Source organism: Chlorocebus sabaeus, chromosome 20, assembly GCF_047675955.1.
Source record: "Chlorocebus sabaeus isolate Y175 chromosome 20, mChlSab1.0.hap1, whole genome shotgun sequence".
NCBI lineage: Eukaryota > Metazoa > Chordata > Mammalia > Primates > Cercopithecidae > Chlorocebus > Chlorocebus sabaeus.
This window is the reverse complement of record NC_132923.1, coordinates 20,145,571-20,169,825: the sequence shown is the minus strand read 5'-3', so window position 1 is coordinate 20,169,825 and position 24,255 is coordinate 20,145,571. Positions and strand designations below refer to the sequence as shown.

The 24,255-nt window shown below is 44.2% G+C and overlaps 1 protein-coding gene across 1 annotated transcript in view; it reads right to left on the bottom strand.

Moving 5' to 3' along the window:
- Positions 1-23,130, bottom strand: part of LOC119624312 (uncharacterized) — a 57,340-nt gene extending 34,210 nt beyond the window's left edge. The window contains exons 1-2 of the mRNA XM_037998048.2: positions 22,974-23,130; positions 22,229-22,349 (exon numbers count right to left, since the gene is read on the bottom strand). Of these exons, the coding sequence (XP_037853976.2) occupies positions 22,229-22,349; positions 22,974-23,066 (214 nt within the window). The 5' untranslated portion in view covers positions 23,067-23,130. The remainder of the gene's footprint in view (positions 1-22,228; positions 22,350-22,973) is intronic.
- Positions 23,131-24,255: the final 1,125 nt, after the last annotated feature.

Below are 24,255 nucleotides of genomic sequence, written 5' to 3'. Positions count from 1 at the left end.
AAATAAAAAAAGGAGTAGGATCAAAAAGTGAAAACGTGGTGGGGCTGACCTATCATCAACATATTTGATTTCATGCATTCATTCAACGACTGTTTGGGGGGCACCTCCTGCAAGTGAGGCACAATTGAAGGTGTCTAAAGAAGAAATCTTATCTAAATTGCAATGCCTCTAAGAAAAATTATACGAAATTTACTAGGGGCTTCTCTTAGGGCCTTGAAAAAGATCTATATGAGTAAGGGGCCCTGAAGCTTAGACCATCACTTTCACATTCAGTTCGCCTCTACCCTGTTCACTCCCTTCCTTATCAGTAATCCTTAAATTTTATGATTCATGCTTTCATCAAAAACAAGCAAATATATGTATTTACATCCCCCTTTTCTTAAATAAAAATAAAATACTGTACTTGTTTTCCAACTTGAGTTAATATAGCCTCTAGATAGCTGCATAGCAGTACATATAATTATTCCTCATTTCTTGTTACAGCTGCATAATATTCCATTATGTGGATATACCATTGTTTATTCAAACATTTCCCTTTCCATGAACACTTGATTACTTTCTAATCTTTTACTGCTAAACAATAATCTAATGAATGACCTGGAGTGTCATCTTTTTAATATTTGTGCCAACAAATCTTTTGGATGGATTACTAGCTGTGGGATTTCCAAAGGGTCCATACATATGTAACTTTGTTAGATATTGCCAAATTCCCTTCCATGGGAGTTGTAGCTGAGGCCTCTCTTAATACCATACCAGCCTCTCCCGCCACCTGCTGCTGCTTCATGCGCTGCCCATAAAGTGTGGCCCACAACCACCTCCAGAGTGGCCAGTATCTAGGGAGCACTCTGAGAAGAGGGAGAATCACAGAATCACACAGTGGCAGGCTGGGAAGGGCCCTGAGGTGGAGACATCTATATTACAGGGGCATTGCTAAACTACTGCCATCCAAGGCTGCCTGGAGTCAACAAGCTTTGAGGATCTATCTCTGAGTTGGGAGATGATTAGTAACAATGCAACATTAATGATCTGAAAGATAATTATTATAAGATTAATAATTTGAAAGATCGGATGTAACAGAGGAGGACTGGGAAGGCAGGTAGCTGTGCTCAATGTGCCTCATGCCCACTGGGGCCTCCAGACCCCAAGCCCAGAAGAAAAGGGCCTCAGCTCTTCAGGGAGAGATCCTGTCCACCCTCTCAGTGTGTGTTCACATTCAAAACTGTAAAGTCTAACTAGCTGAGGGACAGCAGCTGCCCAGGACTTAGCTTGTTTATAGCACAAACTATAAATATGCCCCCCTCCCCACCCCACCCCTCCCTTGTGAAAATGGTGTAAAGAGAACAATGCAGCAGGATGGGCTATGTTGCCTTCTGTGACTCTGTTCCTACAACAAATGCTTCACAGCTGCGTGTCACCTGCCAGCTCCGTCAGCGCACTGGCACGCTTGAGCTGACGGCATTCGGGGTGCAGCTGGGGCAGGGCCAGTGGAATCCCAACCCTCTGTTAGGAAGGAAACCTCACCGCTTCTCAGGAATAGCTTGACAACAGGACAACCTTCAGAGGTCACCCCATAATGATCCTGAGACAATGAAGAACCATTCCATGACCAAAGAGGCTGTAGCACGAGGTAGTGCAGGCAACCCTGGGCAGCTGCAGCAGGTCCCTCCAGAGTTTGCAGCAACATAAGGCTCTTTTTAAAGCTTTTAGACCACAGGGTACAGTTGGGAGCAACAACTTCCCACTCCAGCACAGAGGCATGTGAAGTAGACCCATCAGAAACTGAAAGCAAGTACATTTCAAAATTTGCCTCTCCACTTGGAAAACTTGGAGGACAAATTTTATGTCCACATTTTGTCACTGATTCTATTATTTCCAGGTCACTACTATTGTTTTTAAATGATTAGGGTCACACTCATTTCTTTTTTTTTTTTTTTTTTTACTTTAAGTTCTAGAGTACATGTGCACAAAGTAGGTTTGTTACATATGTATACATGTGCCCTGTTGGTGTGCTGCACCCGTTAACTCATCATTTACATTAGGTGTATCTCCTAATGCTATTCATCCCCCCTCCCCCTACCCCACACACTCATTTCTTTTTAATTGTTCCAGGTGGTCAGGGGCTTTGTTCTTCTCTGCCCTTCTTAGCTTAGTAGCCAGCCGTCTCTCTCTGCACTTGCACATTTGTAATCTGTCTGCAGCTCGAAAGAAAAGCCAATGGGCCCTCACCTCTGGCTGCTCCTACTCCCCCTGACTCCAGATTCATTGCAGAGTTGCTTGGGTGGATTTGCTCAAAGCTTAAGGAGAAACAATTAGGGAGGACTTCAGCTTGTCCTGGACAGGAAAGGATTTGAAGAAACCATCCCTGCATCTGGAACATGGCCTAACAATGGTAGAGCCTCTACCAAATGTGACTGCGGCTACAGCCTAGGAAGAAGAGGGCGCTTTTAAATCTCCCACTCCTTATCTCTACACCCACGTTCATGCAGCATTATTCACAATAGCCAAAAGGTGAAAGCAACCTGTGTCCATCAACAGAGGAATGGATAAACAAAATATGGTCTATACATACAATGGCGTATTATTCAGCCCTAAAAAGGAAGGAAACCCTGATACATGTTACAACATAGATGAAACTGGAGTGAAATAAGCCAGACACAAAAAGATAAAAACTATATGATTCTACTTACATGAAGTACCTAAGAGTAGTAAAATTCAAAGAGATAGAAGCAGAATGGTGGTTGTTGGGGCTGAGAGAGGAGAAAATGGGGAATTTTTTAAAAATAGGCACAGAGTTTTGGATTGGGAAGATGAAAAAGTTATGAAAATAGATGATGGTGATGGTTGCCCAACAATATGAATGTACTTAATGCCACTTAAAATTGTTAAAGTGGTAAATTTTACGTTATGTATATTTATACCATTAAAAATAATCTTTTTTTTTTTTTTTTTTTTTTTTTTTTGGAGATGGAGTCTCACTCTGTCACCCAGACTGCAGTGCAGTTGCGTGATCTCGGCTCACTGCAACCTCTGCCTCCTGGGTTCAACGATTCTCCTGCCTTAGGCTCCTGAGTAGCTGGGACTACAGGCATGCATCACCATGCCTGGCTAATTTTTGTATTTTTTACTAGAGACGGAGTTTCACCATATTGGCCAGGCTGGTCCTGAACTCCTGACCTCAAATGATCCACCCTGCTTGGCCTCCCAAAGTGGTGGGATTACAGGCATGAACAACCACACCCGGTCACAAAAAATAAAAATTTTAAAAATAGATTTTTTAAAAAAGATTTATGCCAAGGCTCATTTAAAAGGTACACTTGCTTTAAGGATTAATGCAACAATGAGTTTAAAATAAGTGTGTGATTTATCAAAAAAGAGGGTGAGTCTACAAAGGCATCATAAGACAAAAGTGAAGGAAACAAGGACAGATGAGGGCCCCGGGACAGGGCCTAACAGTAAGGAGAAACTTGAGGGAAGTAGGGTTAACTGTAAGGTATGACCTCATTGAAGTAGCCTGGAGAAGTCAGTGAAAAAAAAAATCCTCATTCCTTCAGGCACTATTGTGACTTTGGGGGATCCAGACCTGTCTTGAGGGTTCTGGTAGCTACAGTTGGGATCTAAAGTTCAGATACATCATTTCCTTTCAATGGCTTGGCCATGTGGATAGAAGAGTGAAGCATGGGAGCTGATGTGTTGATCTCAGGAGATTGATTGCTGGCTTTCTGTGTCCTTAAGCTCTTCATGGAGAGCTCAGCTGCCCCACCTGAGAGCCATCCCAGTCTAGAAGAGCAAACCCTCTTTTGACTCTCAACCCACTTGGTGTTTGCTTTTCTCTCCCGGTTCTCAGGTTCTTGCTTCTGTACCCAGGATGCTTTATCTGCATCTGGCTCCTTTGACTTGGAAAATCCCCAAATTCTAGCCTTTGGGGCTTCTTAAATGATCTTAGCTCCACCCACAAAACTCCTTGCTTTATTCTCTAGCAGAGAAGGACAGCATCTCCACTCCTACAGTGCAACTCCCACCTAGAAGAGGCAGAAAGAGCCTGCCCTCCAGGTCTTTTTGAGAAGCCACCCATGCACTGAGATGTTGAACGCTAGCGAGGTGGAGGGAGAGCACTGGCCCTTGCAGAAGCCAAGCCTGGAGAGATGGGCTTCCTCTACACAGAGCAGAGTCCTGGACCTTCAGACCCAGAGGCTCTAAGATCAGGGGCCAATCTGGAATCATCTCTGCAGTAAAACACCTGGGCGTCAGTGATGGCAGCGGCTCCCTGCCTCTGTCATTACACCTGCCAGACTGCTCTCAGGGCAAAGGGCTCCCTTTGGCCTCCTAGTTTCTCAGCATTCACCTTCCCGCCCTGCCTGTGTGTTTCTCTGTTCCACATTAGAAATGGTTGCATTTCAGAGACTCAGAGACATTTAGCCTCAAACAGACCCCGGGAATCTGACCTATGAACCTTTGGGTGACTGCCCTGGCCCAAGTTCTGCTGATTGCCCTCATTGAATAAATAAACTTTAGCCAAGGCTAATATAGTTGCTAAAGATCACTTACTCTACTAAAGATCTAACTTGACTTGTGGGTCCCTGTGACTACCATCTGCTTGGGGAAAGAGCAGAAAGTAATGCAGAGTTGATAAGAGCCCCTGCAAGAGAGGTGTCCTGTTAAGTCTCTCCTGCCTTTTCTCTATAGGCAACTCACCCAGAGTCTCACCCTTCACAGCTGAACTGGCTGTGAACCAGAAACCAAACACATAAACTTTCACACACACACGTACACACACATACAGTATGTGACTATATACACAAATATATACATTCAAATATACTTACATAGAAATATAAATAAATATAAATATAAGTATGTGTGTATATTTGAAAGTATATATGTGTGTGTATGTATATGTATTATCTATCTATAAGTATGTGTGTATATTTGAAAGTATATATGTGTGTGTATGTATATGTATTATCTATCTATAAGTATGTGTGTATATTTGAATGTATATATGTGTGTGTATGTATATGTATTATATGTGTAAGATATATATATATGAAATCCAGGCACTTAGTACTTACTACATGCCAGGCTCTGACTTATGCACTTCACAAATACTAGCTCCTTTAATCCTCGTGATGACCCTGTGAGGTAGACACGATTCATGTCCTTATTGTATAGATGGGGACACTGAGTCACAGAGAGATGAACTAAATTTTCTAAGGTCATTCAGCTAGGGAGTGGCAGAGCCAGGATTCAAACCCAGGATGCTCAGCCCTAACCACGAGGCAAAATCCAATGTAAAGCACTTGGTATATAACAGGTACTGGGCAATGGTAGTAGGATTAGCATTACTATTTTACCACAGCCTCAACTCACCTACCTTTTCACTGTGGAAAAATGACTGGGAACAAGCTTCTTTGGTAAATGGCCGGTTCTAGTCAAGTCAGGGGTATAGGATGATACAAAGTAATTCCACATACATGATCTTTGGCACTCCTGCATTTAATATTAGTTCGTTTGTCTAAAGACCTATAACTGATTATGATTCCTAATTTTCCAGAGGCATAAATCTGAGTCATGTGTCGGATTCAGAATCTGGTTTCTGAGCACTGATCTTGTTGTCAGTGAATGGGCCGAGCCAGCTGCGACGTGCCTGCATCACATTACAGCTTCATTATCCTCTGTTTGCTGCTTTTCTTTTTTCTTTTTTCTTTTTTTTTTGAGACACAGTCTCGCTCTGTCGCCCAGGCTGGAGTGCAGTGGCCAGATCTCAGCTCACTGCAAGCTCCGCCTCCCGGGTTCACGCCATTCTCCTGCCTCAGCCTCCCAAGTAGCTGGGACTACAGGCGCCTGCCACCTCACCTGGCTAGTTTTTTTTGTATTTTTTAGTAGAGACGGGGTTTCACCATGTTAGCCAGGATGGTCTCAATCTCCTGACCTCGTGATCCACCTGTCTCGGCCTCCCAAAGTGCTGGGATTACAGGCTTGAGCCACCGTGTCCAGCCTGCTGCTTTTCATATAGAAACTTGTGAATGACAAACACTCGTGTTTCTTTATGGAAAATGGATGCCACAAGAATGATAACTGCTGGTGCTGATGATGGAAGCAAAGACATATACAAAACTGATCATTCATTCTTCAAAATAGGAGTCTTAAACAAATTGAAGAAGAGTGGAACATGGGATTGGCAGTGACCCAGATCTGTGCCACAATCACGTCTACCATAGGCTCTGTGCAAAACCTCAGAATAAGCGGTTTGTGAATTTCTACAGATATTTGTCTGGAAAACTGTGTGAAATCTGAAGGGGTAGGAGCTTGAGGTATGAAAATGTGTAAAGAGAAGACGAGACCTGACCCAAATGATATACTATAGATATCTTTACCATTTTAAGAATTTCCCCAGGTCTGGGGATGAAAGCTTCGCGAATGCAATGGATTTGCTCTACCTAAGAACACAGCTTGGTAGGGCCTTGGATATAGAAATCCCTTTCTTTTTTTATTCAGGGAAGAAAGTAAATGGGAGCACCTGGGCTCATGAGGGTCTCATGTTGGAGTGAGCTGGGCTAAGACTCCCCGTGACCCCTCCCTGTCCACAGCCAAAGAGCTGGCTCAAGACTCCTTCCCAGCCTCTCTATTCCCAAGGCAGCACAGATTCCTGCTTCACGATTGGCAGGTTCAAGTATGATCGCTCTACACTTGGCTTCCTTTCCTCAATGCCCTGCCCTCCTTTACTCCTCCGTTTTCCTGACTTCAGTGTTTCTACCAGCATTTTCAATATAGAAGGGGACTCATCAGATCAGCTTCTACCAGGGCTGATATTTAACTTGCTGGGGAGCCAACAGTTGTGACATTAACAAAGAACAGTAAGAGCAAAGGCGTGGCTGAAAACAAAGATAACTAGTGGGCTATTTTATGCACAAATGGTCCTTTGCCATTCCCATGAAGCTGAAAACAAATATCCTGAAACTATTGATCAGCAGCCAGTTAAATTAAATATCTAATTAAAAGAGAATTAGAGGTGTTTTAAAATCAGACACTTCAAACACTTGCCAGTCAGAACATGATGAAACTGGGGGTTTTAACTGAGTAGCAGCAGCAAATAAAATATTTACAGATCTAAGCAGAAATAAATGCATAGATTCTCATTTTTAATGAACATGCACATATGGCTATTTCAAACACAGCCTGGTGAATACTTGATGCCCCTGATTTAGAGAATGTGCAGGGAGCACAGAATGCAGGCAAAGCACCATTTGTCAGGAAATGGGATAGAACCATCCAATGTTTCCAAGTGTGATCATTTGTAATGGAACAGGGAGAATGCTGCAAATGGAATTCAAGTAGGATTACCAGATGAAATATAGGACAGTGAACTGTCTTTTGAATGTATGTCCCAAATATTGCTTGGGACATACTTACGCTAAAATTTTATCTGTTTATCCGAAATTCAAATTTAACCAGACATACTATATTTTTATTTGCTAAATCTGCCAACCCTAAATCGAAGATTGTAAGTAACCCCAGTGACCTGGAGAATAGCTGGGTGACCAGCAGAAGAGAATCCTGGAATGGCTCAAGTGCTGCAAGGGTGTCAGGTGAGAATTCGAGCCTCCATCTCTTCATTTGTACAGGGGAGAATGATACTGTGCAGAGCTGCTGCTGTAAGGATTATCAGTGAAGTCATAAATCCCATAAATGTCTGTCACATTTCCTGTATGCAGGAAATAGTAGTCACTATTGGTATGTAGAGGGCCTATAGCCAGCGAGTGGCAAACAATAAGCCCTTAATATAAGTGGTTCTTATGTCTAAAAGAAAGAGAGCTGTTAAGTAAGAGTGGCCATCATTTATGAGCACCTATCATATATATCAAGCACTTTGCCGCATTGTCTTTTTTTTTTTTTTTTTTTTTTTTAGATAGAGTCTCACTTTGCTGCCCAGGCTGGAATGTAGTGTCGTCATGATCATGGCTCACTGCAACCTCAACCTCCCCAACTCAAGAGATCCTCCCACCTGAGCCTCCTGAATAGCTGGGACTACAGGTGCATGCCACCATGCCTGACAAATTTTTTGTATTTTTTGTGGAGACGGGGTTTCACCATGTTGCCCAGGCTGGTCTTGAACTCTTGGGCTCAAGCAATCTGCCTGCCTCGGCCTTCCAAAGTGCTGGAATTACAGGTGTGAGCCACTGTGCCCAGCAACATTGTCTCATTTAAGCCTCATTGAGGATCCTACAAAAATAGGTATGACTATTATCTTTTCATGGGAATAGAAACTGAAGCTCAGAGTTTAGCCGACCTAACATTATACCTGTTAGAGGCAGAGCTGGGATCCAAACCTGCTTAACTCCAAATCCTGTGACCCTTTAACCACATCACCCTATTCCTCACCATTTGACTCCAGGCAGGTAAGAATCTTGCTAGAATAACAGATTACTATGTTTGCCACAGAACTGACCTCTACTTAATCTCTTCTTGTGATAAATTTTTATCTCCAATAATTGGGGGATTTTTTTTTTCCCTGTAGGAACACATCTGCAGTCTCATGATGAAGTCAGTGGAGAAACGGATTTTGCATTTTAGAAACTCACTTTATGGTCTACCTCGCTGATGTGCCTATTTTGCATAAAATAACAGATAATTGTAAAATTTTAAAATAAAAATAAATAATCCTTTTAGAAAACTGGCAGGAAGTTAGATGGTAACTATAGATTATCTACAAGCTTTTTTCTTGTCCCAGTCGTCCTCACTGCGCCACCTCATTTGTTTAAACTGAACTTCAAAAGCCTGCTGCTCTTTCCCCTGTGGGCTTCACCGGTTAGAATAGGAAACAAAATGGTGGGCAAGGAGGCTGCTATGCTGGAAAAAGAGAGCTTTCGGAGGAAGGACAACCCTGAAAAGTCAATGCCTCTTTTTATAGCAATACAAAGGCTCTTAGTTGGGGCATCACCCAGGAAGGAAGAATTCCTCCTTTGAAGGAAACCGCGTTGTGAGGAGAACATGACTCAACATCATTTCTTGCAGGATTTAAGGCATGGGGAACTCTTGGGGAAGACACAGGGGCCAGTGTCCATGCCAACCATGCCTGGAAGGGTAGGTCAAGACATAAAGCCAAAACAATCCATAGAGAAGAGAGATTTTGCCAATCCATACTGAAAACGCTTTCCTCCCGGATGCCTTGGCTATGTCTAAAATGTCGAAATGGGGAGACATGGCCAAGTGCTTTTAGTATGCACGCTCTCCGTAAGACTTTACCTTCCATTTCTTTTATTGATAAGAATATCCCAGTACTTCGGGATTGTCACCTAATCCTACTTAGTTTTTTTTTTTTTTTTCCTACTTTTTATTGTGATAAAATACACATAACATGAAATTTACCGTCTTCACCATTTCTAAATGTACAGTTCAGCAGCGTTAACATCGATGACGTTGTGCAACGCTACTTCATTTTGCGTTGTGATTTTGGACAGGGCAGGCAACAAAGAAATTTTACCCCTTGCCCCTTATAACAACAAGTTTCTTGAAAAATACTTAACTTACATGGCTTCCTTCTGAACCTTGCCTGTTCGTTCCTTCCCTCTCCCTCCCTCTCCAATCATCCCTTTCCCTTTTGCTCTCCTTTAACTTTGTCAGCAACACTTGTGCTTCCTGGAGCAATCACTGCCCTTGTATTGATTATCCATTTCTTTCCAGGTCCTGTGGGAGCTGGTTTCACACCCGTTGGCTCATTTGCCTCCCCTCTTTCATATGGCTTGCCCTTTGGCTCACTGATGAATTATTTTGTGACCCCTTCTCTGGGGGCCCCCATTCCCCCAGCCCAGACCCTCTCTGGACTCATGGGTCTGAAATTAGTGTTTTAAATCCCGAGTTTGTATCTGAAGGTCAGCTGGAGAGCTATTTACACTTCTGTAAGCCCCAGAGGGCTTATTTGCACAGTGTACTTACCTAAGCAGGGCTGGTTACAAGCCCCAGAGGCCCCAAGAGGGCTTCTCAGGCCTCACCAGCAAGAGCACAATTAGGGAGCATGGAGGACTCTTGTTGCCAAAGTAAGTTTTCAGCTTCCAAAGCCAAGTCTTCTGATTTGCTACCAAGCCTTTCCCCTTGTTTATGCCAGCAGGTTCCTGAGTCTCAGCTTTCCCCGTGGAGCTAAAGTCTTCACTGCAGAACTATATTCGTCATGTGTTTGTGTTTAAGGCACCTTCTGAGTCGCCCTCTTAGACGCTGTCTCTGAGCTCTGCACAGGCCAGAAAGGGAAAGACACAAATCGGCACCAGGATGTCTGGGGTTTATCAGATGCTTCTTTCTTTCAACCTAATGACTCTGTTGCTTCAGGGGCTGCCCCAGGGGTGTATGAAGAAAGCTGAGCTTCCTTTATATCTGTTTATTATTTGCTTTCTTTTTAAAGGAGTTTTGAAGTCTTAATAATTTGGTACATGGTTTTTTGCTAAGACTGTGGTGAGGAATTACGGCTCAGTTTCATTTTTATGTTGGTATAATTGGTCTAGTTCATGCTCCACAAAGTGTGGCTGGTGTTATGAGGAATTATGGCTCAGTTTCATTTTTATGTTGGTATAATTGGTCTAGTTCATGCTCCACAAAGTGTGGCTGGTGTTATAAAAACTATCTAGCACAGAGTATTATTGGGGTTCTTTGGGATGGGAGTGGTGGTGAGTAGTATTCATGAACAATATCAAATACAGAAAACTCAATTTTTCTCCATAAATCAATGATGGTGATGGTGGTACTAGTGGTAGCAGTCATGATGGTAAGATAGTGGCAGTGATGGTGGTGATGCTGATGACGGTAATGATAGTGCTGATGATAATGGTGATGACGGTGACAATGGACAGTGGTTGTGATGATAGAGGTGGTGTTGAGATGATGGGGATAAGATTGTTAGTGGAGGAAGAAGAGGAAGATGATGGTGAAGAGAAAAGGAGGGAGGAGTGGTAATGGGGAGGGACATATTTCCATTATTATGCTCCTGGGTCTGTGACCTCCTTTCAGCCCGGAAGACTGCCCAAAGTGGATTCCCTTCCATAGGCCACCCCATTAACTCTGTCCTTGCTAGCATTCAAAAATATCAAGTTTTTGTGGACAACAGCAGGATACTGAGAAAAACACAGTAGTTTCTCACAGAGCTTCCCACTCTGGAGAGAGTTTGATCATGTGTATGAGTCATTACTTGTTAGGTCACCTTGGCAATCTTTAGATACAGAAAGAAGATACCAGTGGTGACTACAGTGCTTTGTACCCAGTACTTGCTTGAGGAGAAAAAGCAGGGATTTTGGTGTTATACGGATGAGGGTTCAAATTTCAGGTTTTTCATTTCCTACTAACTTGTACTCTTTAAGCCTGACTTTCCTCATCCGTGAAATGGAAATGACATCTACTTGACAAGGCTGGGCAAATTAAATGAGACAGAGCGTGGCCCATAGTTCTCAGTGAATGTCACACTCTTCCCAGAAGGGGAAGTAATGGCGCTCCAGGCAGTTTTATGCTTCCTTTCTGCTTCTCCTAAACCTAGGTCTTAGCTAGGACTAGCAGGCACTTCCTACCCACATTTTTCATGAGTTACGTATTTACTTATTAAGTAAAAATTAGATTTATATGACTTAGGATCAGAAAGCTTCAGACATCAAAACAGTAGTTTTAAAAAGAGAGAGAGAGAGAATTTAACCACTCAATTGGTTGTTTTTTCAACTGCTGCCCAACTGGTTTTTTGCACTAAATGGACTAATATTTTGGTTAACTTGACCATTTGAAATGATTCTATAACTTTTTTTTTTTTACACTGTGAGGATGTTTTCCTTGATATCTGGCCCCAGTTCTCTTTGCTTATGTCATTTCATCATTATTCCTACTTATGCCATCTGGTACCTGAATAAAACATTTAGATTCTATCATTTGAATTTGAACCTTTCAAATATTTATAAACCATAATCATGACTTCATACAGTCAATCCTATACATATTTAATTTTTTTATGATGAAGTCCTTTTCCCCTAAATCATTTATTTCCTCTCTGAAATCTTTCCAAAGTTGTTTTAGCCTTAAGATGAAGAGATGCCCCCAGGTGGATCGTCATCAGACAGACTCTAAAAAGTAGTTGTTGTGAAACCTGGGTATGTATTGAAAGTTCAGACTTCTAGCCCTCATCACCAGTGATTCTCATTCATAGTTCTGGGGTGTGAGGCCCAGGAATGTGCATCTTAACAATGCCCTCCTTCCCCTCTCCCCAATATACAACGTCCCTCTCCCCAGTATACAGGTAATTTTGGTGTGAGTTCCCTGTAGAACACACTTGAGGCACATTGCCACCTCCCAGTTGACTTGGGAAAGTAAAACAGAAGACATTGGTTCCTGCTTTCTAATGGGCAATCACATTCAGGCCTGTTTGCTTAAGATTATAGCAAAATTACCTTGACAGAGTTTTGAGTGTTTCCAAGTCTTCAGTCAAATAGCTATACTGTCTTGGTTTACTTGGTTTACTAAACAAAGTTTCTAGAAGACTATCAATTTTCCCAACTCTTTAGTCTTTAGGTATGGGTTGGTGGAAGAAGAAGGGTTGCAGAAGGGCACTTTATCTACCACGCCATGTCCCTAGAAATCTAGCAATTTTGAATCTTGTATGATTACTATTCACATTTCATTTTTGTAAGAATATGATCCAGCAAATAACTAATAATAATTCTTCATACTAGTATAGCCCTTTGTGGTTCGTAAAATATGTTGATTTTCATTGTGTCATCTGATCTCCACAATAACTTTGGTTAAGGTAAATAGGCCAGGTATTACTGTTTCCATTTTACAAATGAAGAAATGCTCAGCGAGAATAAGTAACTTGCCAAGGATTTATAAAAAGTAAATGGAAGTCCTAGGATTTAACAATTATGGATTCTTTCATCATCTCTGCCTTAAGGTTGCACTTCTCTAGGCTGTGGTATTGTCAACCCTAGAGTCTGAATGTTACAAACTAATAAGTAATACATTTGCCTCATTAAAATATCTATTACTTAGCTGCTTGGAATGGGTAGAAAATATTGAAGTAGAGAATTTTTAAACTACCCTTTAATTATTGCATTGATGTTATTTATGATTGTATAATATTGTTCTTAATTCCTCGAAGTTTTATTTTGAAAGCTAAACATAAAGACAATGGCAGTTTGTCATGCTGAGAAGAATATAATTATTAGCCTTGTAGGTTCATCCCACAAGTAATGATTGTCATATGGACCCTGTTGGCAGGAGAGGAAAGATGAGAGGTCTCCCAGATCTTAGGTAAGGCCTAGCCCATGTGTCTAGTGTTCCCAGTCAATGGATCATAATTCATTAAAATTGTGTATTGGACACTGGCTACATCCAGAGTCTACACATTAGATAATATTAAAAGAACATAAAAGGAATGTAAATGAATCTAGGCGCTGAGTGACTTGGGAGTCTTTGAACTTGGTGCTTTTACCTCCATTTATTTATTTATTTATTCATTCATTCATTCATTGAACACATGTTTTATTGAGCACTTACTGGAACTACACACTGTGCTGTGCACTGGTATTACAATAGTGGGCAAGATAGAACCATCCCTACATCATGAGCTATCAGCGCAATGGGAGACACTAACAAGGATGCTGGCAGCCACAGGCAGTGTGACAAATGCTGTGGGCGGGAAAGGCAGGGTGCTGCACATACACTCACAAAGGGCATCCAGTCAGCCAGCATATTAGGCCTAATATTTTTAAATGGATGTAGATTTATTGGGAGTGGTCTGTAGGGGGTGTGCTGATGGCATGGCTCCTGGCCGCTTTATCCCTTGGCACCCTAAGCGTACTAGGAAGTCATTGCCCTACACATTTAGTTGCTGGCCACTTTATCCCTTGGCACCCTGAGTGTACTAGGAAGTCATTGCCCTACACATTTAGTTGCCTTTGCCTGAAATATTTCCTTCCTCTCCTCCCTTAGCTAAGTTCTAGTGCCCACACATCCCTACAGGCTAGGGAACCCTCTCTGTATTGTTACATATTCAACCCCTGTGCACTGCGACATCCTGTGAAAATCCTTGAACATCATCCTCATTACCCTCACTGTCCTTCAAGTATCTCCCCCATCAGTCTTTGAGCACTTCTAGATCAGGGCCTGTGTCATTTACCTCTGTATTCCCTGCACCAAGCAAATCCTTGGCACATACTAGAGGCTTAATAAATGTTTCCTGAATGCACAAATGAATGAATGCCCCTAACCTTTAATATCTGGTTGATGAGGAGGCAGGAAACTGAACATATACAAATAAAACCATTTACAAACAATTAAGTGCAAGTCAATATTTTAATGTATCAAATCATGTAGCATCCTCTTTCCAATATTTAAAGTGCACCTTTTTTACCCAGCATGCATATTCCTGGGAGCCGTGGACTGTCCCCAACAGGGATAAAATGGGTGTAAATGTTATGTATACTTAATTTCTTTAACAAGAAAATATCAGAGGATTACTTGGAGTCACTAATGGTATTACCCCAGTAAAGAGTAAATCATTTTGGAGTTACTACATGCTATGGTTTGAATGTGTCCTCCAAAATTCATGTGTTGGAAATTTAATCTCCAATGCAACAGTGTTGAGATGTAGAACCTTTGAGAGGTGATTAGGTCATTAGGGCTCTGGACTAATGCTGTTATTGGGGGAGTGGATGAGTTATTGCAGGAGTAGGTTCCTCATTAAAGGATGAGTTCTGCCCCCTTCCTCTCCCTCTCTCACACCCTCTTGCTCTTCCACTGTCTGCCATGGGATGACACAGCAAGAAGACCCTCACAAGATGCCAGCACCTTGATAGTGGACTTTCCAGCCTCCAAAATTGTGAGAAATAAATTTCTTTTTTTTTTTTTTAAATAAATTACCCACTCTGTGCTATTCTGTTCTAGCGACACAAAATGGACTAAGACACCATGGGTAGGGTCTCTGAGAAATATGACTTGAATAGGAAAGTTTTCATCAAAAAGCTGCTCAGTTGCTGAGGTAAAAGCCAACAGGGCTCAGACTAGGGTGAGATGAGTGAGACCAGGTCATACAAGTTGCAGGATCACATTCTGTCTTTATTTAACTTTTTTAGTGCATCATGATTTGTTGCATTAATTTTTATTTATTAAAATATAAATTATTTTGATTGATCAATTTTTTCAGCCTGCCCCCACAGCTCCCAGCCCTGGGGCCCCCACCCTGTGAGCTCTGCCTTCCTAGTACACAGATTACAGGGGAAACTCAGACTCTCTTTGCGGGAGCTGGATGTCAGCTACCACCAGGGCTCAGCTGCGTATCCTTAGGGCTCACTCTGCTTGCCTGATTCACCTCCCTTTCCCGTTTTGCCTTCCCCTCTTCCTCTAGCAGTCTGAGCATTCTATACCTCCCCATCCCTGTGCTTCAATGCCATCTCACCCAACAGCAACACTAGGGCTGCATGTTCTCCAGAGCCTGCTCTGTCTCCCTTCTCCCTTCCCTTCTACCCACAACTGATTTGCTTTATAATGGAAGAAGCTTTTTAATGCCTGCCATGAAATCCTGTCATCTGGGCAGGAAGGACAAGCTCCCTGGCTGAATCATCAAGAGAAGAGCACCTGCCTGGAATAAGGCTCTGAATCTTCTACAGCTCTCTTTTCTGTTTCCCTTCTTCAGAAGCATCCCCTGGGCCCCGCAGAGGCTATAGAACCAATACTGCCTGCACTGGCCAACTGCAGGGGCAGTGGCTTCCCACCCTCTGTGTGCTGCACACGCACTCAAATCGATGGCCTGAAATAATTTCTGCACATCCCTGTGTTGCTCCCATAGGACAGATAGAGGAACAGAGGCCCTGGCTGATTAAGTCACATCAACTGATCACAGAACCACTGATGGACAAAACAGAGATTAAACCTACATTTTTGAGCCCCCACCACCCCACATCCTGTGTCCATTTCATTATTCCATAAACATTCCCCTCTAGGACACCCTACTTCCCCCTCACCAGCCCACTCCTGCAAAGTCACTTGATCTCTTGATGGATTAGCATGGGCCAATATTGATGTTTTAAAATAGCAAACTTTCAGGCTTAAAAAAGTCAAGATCATCTTTAAGTCCCCAAGGACCTATGCAACCAGTGATAGAAAAATCCTCTTCCACTTCTCCCCCTCCAGTCTGAATTGATTTAGCAACTTTTCTTCAGCTCCTCAGCAGAGCCTTTCACAAATTCCCACTTGCAGCACTGCTGAAGGATAGACTCCTGATGTGCTCTCAGCTGGACTACTGCTGCGGGCTTCAAAAACCCAGATGCAGCAACAGTGAGTGTGTGCCTGTATTATATTTCTCAACTGAACATCTTCAGAAGCTGGGGACATGCGTTTTCTAGCCCAGCATGTAGGATCTGTGGCCCCTGAGCCTGTGGGAGGGCAAAGTCCTGTAGAGAAGCTATTGTTTTCCTTGCCTTTGCTGATAGCATGAGATCAGCTAAATGATGGTGGCAGGTCTCCAAAACCAAGAAAAAGAGCAACTAGGGGTACAGTAATGGGAAGCAGTAAATCGTGGGAGATATTTGTAATCTAACCAACAGAAATCAAGCATTTTCTGGGAAATGCATGAAGCACTGAATGCTTGAGTGCCTAATGGGTTTTGGAGCCCCAGTTAGTTTGTGTGGATGGGTGCCAAGAGCAAACAAATCACTGCAGCCACAAGCCGCCTCACTCCATATCCGAGATGCACACTGAGAATGACTGGAAAGGCTACTTGGTATGGGAACCGTAAAGCAGTTCGGATAGGGAGGCCCCCGGGGAAATGCTATCCTTAGTGCTTTCCAGGAAGCATCATTTACAACTTCACCATTGGCCAAACACTAATATATGTGCTTTACACATATCATCTCATCGAAGCCTCATTATAACACTAATGGGTTAGGTGTTATTATACCCCTATTTTAAAGATGAAGGAAGTCAGACTCAGTTAAGACCATACATCTATTAAGAGGTAGGGCAAAATCCAAACTCAGTCTTTTCTGATTCCAAAGCACATGCTCTTAACTGCCCCACTTTATTGCCCTCAGAGTTCTCTGGCACCGATTACACCAGGCATTCCTAGCTACATGGCATTGTTCATTCATTCATCCCTACATTCAACATCCAGCAATATTTCTTGAGCATCTGCATTGTGCCAGGCCCTTTGCTAGGCCCTGGGGCCTCACTGATGAAGGAGACATGGACCCTGTCCTCATGGAACTTGGAATCTAATGAGTGAGTGCCAGGGTCTGGAATAGGAGTTAAGGTCTCACTTAAGATTGGGCAGGTCGTACCTTGCACAAAGGCTCTGCACTAAGGGGGCAAGTGGGTACTGAAACCCAACTTATATTCCACTAAGCTATGTGCCCACAGAGCAACATCTTCCAGAGGAAGCAATTTAAAAAATTTTTTTCCCAAAGAGTAATATGGGCTATTCTGGAAGTACCTGCCTCCCTTAACTTTTCTTTTTCTTTTTTCTTTTCTTCTCTTTTTTTTTTTTTTTTTTTTTTTTTGAGACTAGTCTTGCTCTGTCATCCAGGCTGGAGTGCAGTGGCGTGATCTCAGCTCACTGCAACCTCCACTTCCCGGGTTCAAGCGATTTTCATGCCTCAGTCCCCCAAGTAGCTTGAATTACAAGTGCAGGCTCCCGCACCCATAGAAATGGGATTTTACCATGTTGGCCAGCCTGGTCTAGAACTCCTGGCCTCAAGGGATATGCCTGCCACAGCCTCTCAAAGTGCTGGGGTTACAGGCGTGAGCCACTGCACCTGGCTGCCTCCCTTAGCTTTCAAGCCAGCGTCACCCTGAAAGACATCCTCATGTACAACCTGCAGTGTGCAGGGAACATGAATGTACCAGGTAGACTCTGGACAGTAAGGAGGTCAGCAGCAAGTCCAAGAAAGTGTACTCAGGTCTGTTTGACCCCAGTCAATGAGGTCCACATTCACCTTCAGGAAATCCTGGTCAGTCAACAATGATTTAAACCAATTCCTTCACCACTCCCAGGCAAAGTCCCTGTGTAAGTAAAACTTCCAGCGATTCCCAAAGATAGTACCCCCATCTCAGCAGACGGTGAAGGCCCCTGCTCAGCCCTGGACCTGCAGGCCTTCTGCCCACAACTGTCAGACCTCACAGGAATGGAAAGGAAGGCTTCTGGAGACACGTACTGCAGGGAACAAGGTGACAAAAAAGGCAAGCTGACATCAAGCCCAAACCCCAGTAATTTGGAGGACAGTATCCCTGGTAACAGAAACAGAGACAGAAGGAGGTCTCCAGGAAGAAGGATGAGTTCTTTATGCATGCCAACTTTCACGTGTTAAACATGTCATGCCAGCCAGGCGCGGTGGCTCAAGCCTGTAATCCCAGCACTTTGGGAGGCCAAAACGGGCAGATCACGAGGTCAGGAGATCGAGACTATCCTGGCTAACACGGTGAAACCCCATCTCTACTAAAAAATACAAAAAAATAGCCGGGCGAGGTGGCGGACGCCTGTAGTCCCAGCTACTCCAGAGGCTGAGGCAAGAGAATGGCGTAAACCCGGGAGGCGGAGCTTGCAGTGAGCTGAGATCCGGCCACTGCACTCCAGCCTGGGTAACAGAGCGAGACTCCGTCTCAAAAAACAAACAAACAAACAAACAAACAAAAAAAAACAAAAAAAAAAGTCATGCCTTCTATCCATGGAACCTTCATATACAAGGCCCTATGTGTGATATTTACAAAAGCCCTAACCCGATTCCCTTTCTATAGATATTGATATGCAGAGAAACAAAATAATTTGGCTTAGGTCACATAGCTAGGAAGTGGCAGAACTAGCAAGTGGCAGAGGTGGGCCCTCTTGATTCAAAAGACACTCAACCAGTGTGTGTAGTCTAGCTTAGAAGTCCTCGGCCTGAAGATAAAGATGAAGGAAGTAAGATAAAAGGAATGAGGCCAAGAAACAGTGAGGCAGATGGAAAGAAGGAAAAGAAAGGTACAAAGGTAGTAGAGGGTGCACCCTAATAACTCCTCACAGATAAAACAATACAGCTACTCTGACCAGCTATCAATGCAGTTCAGAAACGCAAAGACTGTCAGAGCAGGAAAGGACCTGTGTGCTCCCAGCCTCCCCGTGTTACAGCTGAGGAGTAGAGGGCCAAGGCATCTAGTGGCTTCCCCAAGGTTCTCCAGGCTGCTGTGGAGGCAGAACCATGGCCAGGGCCCTGGCCTCCTGGCACTCAGGCCTAATAGCTTCCATCATGCTGTGCCACTGAGATTATTATCATCAGTGATGATGGTGCCATTAACAGCCATGGCCACCACTATCTGGTTTTTTAGCACCAGTCACCCTGGAAGCCATCTTCATTTTGTGACTTGAAGAAAACACTGCCCTGGTCATGTGAACACAAGGGGAATGGAAAATTCCAGGTCAGGGAACAACACCCCCTCCAGGCATCCTTCTTCACCTGCCCTGCCTTCAGAGGCGCCAGGCCCTTTTGTCCCACCACCAGTTAATATTTCACTTGGGTGAGACTTTAGGGAACAAAGAACACAAAGCTGGCCTTGAGGGGCCAAAGGTAGGCAGCCCATGGTTCTCGACGCGGCTCATAAATAAGAACAGGGCAAATGTACTTTGGATAAGGACGCGCTCAGCCTCCCGCAGAACAGCTGGGGAAGCTATTCATAGGAAAGCGTGCTATTTGCGTCTGCCTGGCATTTGAATGAGGCTCACCTAACTGCGCCTGCCCTCCCCACAGATGTGAGTCATGCTCCCCACTCACGAGTGAGGAGTGGCCAGGGGCAAAGGAGAATTGCTTCTTGGCTCAGCTGAGAGAACTGTGGTGGCCGGGAGCAGCACTGCCAAGGATATCTTCCTCCCCCTGGCAGGGAGGGCCTCCAACTGAGAACGCTTATTCTTACAGAGCCTGACTCCCTTCCATGTGAGAGAGGTGCCTCCTTGGACCCTGCTACTTTGTCCCTTGGCCCTTGGTCAAGCACAGGGGACAATTTTCAGCCTCCAACCCCTTGCTGGTGACTTTGGCTGTCTTCTCACATCTCGAGTACTCGGGGAAAGCCAGTCAGAGCAGCGTCGGAGGCCAGTTCCAGTGTCACGCTGCCGTCCTCTGAGTTCTACTGGTCCCTGGTCTCCAGTTGTGGAGCTTACGAGACGAGCTGTGGAGGTGAAGTGGGGGCGATTCCTCCCCATTAAGCAGCACTGCCTACTTCTGAAGGTCATCCACCAATGCTCCTGCCTCCTGTAGCATCCAGTGCAGTTCTGGCCTGGTTCTGAGCCGAGGGTGTGCTGGAAGCAGGGCCCATTATGGTCCAAAATAACCTTGGGAGGTCAAGCCCAGCCCTGGGCATCCCTCATCCAAGGAGCCCTGACGGGGGGTCTCCCAGGGCCTAGCTGAAGAGTCAGTTCCACTCCATAGCAGCACTGATGGTTCAGATCAGTCTCAGGCCCGTAAGAAAAACTCCAGTTCTGCACCAAAGCACAGTGGCCTTTGGAGTCCATCAGACTCCAAGCAATAGGAAGGGCCAAGCCCTTCTCCCGTTGGAGGTTCTCATACACCTGTGGGTCCAGAGAGGGGCTACCCACCGTGATCCTGGGAGCTGTGGTCTAAGGGGTCTCTGTATACCTGGTACATACTCAGCGGTGATTTGGGGTTTTTCATTAGTGAATGGCTCAGCTCCTCAGCTAGACCATAAACTTCTCAAGGGAACATGCTGTGCCCTTATCTTTGTGTGCCTGCATGGCAGCACACAGCCAGCATGCAAACCATGACCTCATACGCACTTAACACTTGACTATATCTCTTTGGCTACCAGACTCTGCTCCTCGTGGACAAGGACTTCTTAATTCTGTGTTTCTGAATGGCCTAGTGCTGGCTGTGACACAGGGTAGGTATATAATTGATGGTGTTGATTTGAATTGTCCAGTTTGAGCAAATAATTTTCTAAATAAGTCGACATTATGACACAATGGACATAGATGAGACTATTAATGCATTTGAAATTTACACTAGTGGACACATGATGGTAGATGTGATAGATACATGAACCCATGCAAATTCCAACTTCGAGAAACTAGTAACCTATTTAGAAATTAAACTTTCTCCTGTTCTTCATGGGCAAAGATGATCCAAGCATGGAGGACATGACATTTAAGCCCTCTTCCCAGTGGAAGGGATGTGTCTCCAGCTAAATTTTTCTCTCAGTCAACATTTATGGGCAACTACTGTGTGTTAGGCACTGTACTATGGGCTTAGTATTCAAAGGAAAACAAGGCACAGGTGAATCGTGAATGGAGAGCTACGGATCTAGTGGGGCTAAAGGCACTTTCTCAAGGAACTCATGGCACTGAAAGAGCTGCTGCTTGAGAAGTGTGGCCTAAGCTCCATGGGCATGAGAAGCGGTGAATTCTTCCTGGGCCCAGAAAGGGAGGATGAAATTAGGAAAGGTCTCCCAGAGGAGCGGATGTTTGAAGGACGGACAGATCCAGATGGACAATAGAGTGTGTATTCTAGGCTTGAGGGTATTAACCAAAGCATCGAACCCCCTCAGTTCTTTGGGAGTGGAACAATCTCTTCTGCTCTCATTGTGGCTGGTGGCCTAATTGCTGACCAAGGTCAGGGTGACACCTTTGGCCAAAGAATGGGACATTTGCTTCTAAGTCAGCCAAGGGCTCTTTCTGTCTGAAAATAGCTGCCTGAATTCATTTCCCCAATTAGTCCCAGAGGCCAGAGATAGGAGCAGGCTTTCTCCACGTGCAGGGCAGAAACTGCAACTAGAAAGCCGGCGCTGCAGCATGAGGAACCCCTGGGGAGCTGGCAGGAGGCCATGCCTGGCCACACCTTGAGGTCTGACCGGCTACGTTTGGACGGACCCTCTCTAGCTCTTTCCCTGTCATGTGACTGAAAACCTTATCATAATGAAAGCCATAAAAATGCCAAACTTTAACCTTATTAAAGTCACACTGTTCTGGTCTTGGCAATCTTAATAGGATTTTACAACTCAACCTCTCTGACTAGAGTTCTTGAACAGCGCAGGGTCTGTGAGGGTCCGTGATGGGTGACTTAATGCCTTCAAGGACGAGTGCCCATCCACATTCCCACCCTCCCTGTGTCCGTCCACCACCCGTGCTCACTGTGGCCTTCCATATGGCCTGCTGTTTTGTTACTCACAGAAACGGATAAATTTCCACTATCCTGGACCCCGGGAAAAACATATGAGCATACCCTACAGCACTTACCAGCTGACATAGTATTTTCCTCCAGATTAATGAAGCACAGTGGAATTTTAGCGCTTGCTGTAATGATTAATATGTCAAATCCATATTGCAGGAGAGGCAAACAGGAGAGTGATGTGAGAACCTAGGAGGAGGGAGGAAAAACAATGGGAAGGGAAGAGAGGCGGCAAAGTCAAAGACGGACAGGGAAGGAAGAGAAGAACAAGGGAGGACGGGTTGAAGAGAGGAACACGGACTCCCACAGGAGCTGGATCAGACAGGCTCGAGCACATTTAGGGACTTCCTTCTGTCCACGGCGACATTGGTAGGAAGGTAGGTCAAGTCAGTTCCTGAGGAGAGGCCTCCCAGGAGCAGTTATTAGCATAAGGTTCTACATATTGGGAGGCCATGGACCTCGAAGATTTGAGAAAAGGTATGGGATTTATCCCCAGAAAAAAAAAAAATACACATAAAGAGGTTTACTTAGGGGTTTACTAAGCCCCTAAACCTCTATTAAAAAAACACAGAAATGAAAAACCCCTGTGTTCAGCTGATAGTGTTTCTGGAGCTGGGACTGTGTCATCCCTGTCAGCATCCCCTCTCCATGTGATGCCTTTCAGAAACAAGTTTGGAAAGGTGACAGTGGCATCAGCCACAATACACATTCTTTTTGCTGAGCCTCTGTCTTGCCCTGTGAGCACCCACCCTCTCCTCCCCACGTGCAGGCCCACCGCCATGCAGCTCCCAGGAGGAGGTTATGCTTACTCACAGGGTCCCTTCCTCCAACTTTAGGTAGTCCAGTGCCCCTACATGAAGTGGTGTCCATGCTGTGCGTGAATATGCTCTGCAGTCTTGAGACCATTACACAGCTGGACAGAGAAATGCCTGGCCAAGCCACCAATGGGAAATACTTTGCAATGCAAATGAGTCCTCCAAAGCCAAGCATTCCCTTCTCCTGCTAATTACTTTTACCTGGTTGCATTAGAAATCCTGGCCAACATGGTGGAACCCCGTCTCTACTAAAAATACAAAAATTAACCAGGCATAGTGGCACGTGTCTGTAGTCCCAGCTACTCGGGAGGCTGAGGCAGGAGAATCACTTGAACCTGGGAGGCAGAGGTTGCAGTGAGCCAAGATCATGCCATTGCACTCCAGCCTGGCGACAGAGCGAGACTCGGTCTCAAAAAAAAAAAAAAAAAGAATGGCTTCATATTTTGTAAAGTCAGGAGCTGGCTCAATGTTAATGTCATTGTCTCTCCTGAAATCACCTGTCAGGGCAAGAGGGCTCTGAATTTCCTTTCTTATTTCTCGATCTAAGCGTGCACATAGTGTCATGGGCCAGGTTAATTAAAGCTCACTGAACATCACATACTATCCTCTGAACAATCATACATGTTGCTTCTTTAAAAGCAGAAAAGAAAAAATCAGGTTCTGTATGCCCTACCAAGCTTAAATCGTCTCTGTGATGGGAACTGTACAAAAGTCAACAGGTCACCAACAAACACGACTTTACATACTCAGTAGGTGAAAGAATGAGCCAATTCATAGACTTCATTTCTGATTGTACGTTTTAACATTTTATTTTAAAAGAATTGTAAATCCACAGAAGGTACCTAAAAGGTGGAAACAACTCAAATGTCCATTGATGGATAAATGGATAAATGTGGTATAGTGGTCTGCCCTTATCCTGGGGGGATACATTCCAAGATCCCCCAGTGGATACCTGAAACTATGGATAGTACCGAACCCAACTACTGTCAGTGGCAACACGTTTCTGTTCACATATTCCGCCTACATAAATTGTATGTAGGTACATACATAAATTGTATGTAGGTATGTACACTATTTCCAGCTTAACTAAACACTTACCAGTATTGTGGTCGTAACTTGTGGTTTGAGGTGTGACAGCAAAACTAGCACAAATTTCTTTTTTCTCCTTCACAATTTCACAGATAGAAGATTCGTTCCTAACTATAGATCTTAGCAGCCTCAGCATACCATTTTTTTTTCTTTCCTGTAGTCGAGAATTTTCATCTTTTCACTTAAAGGAA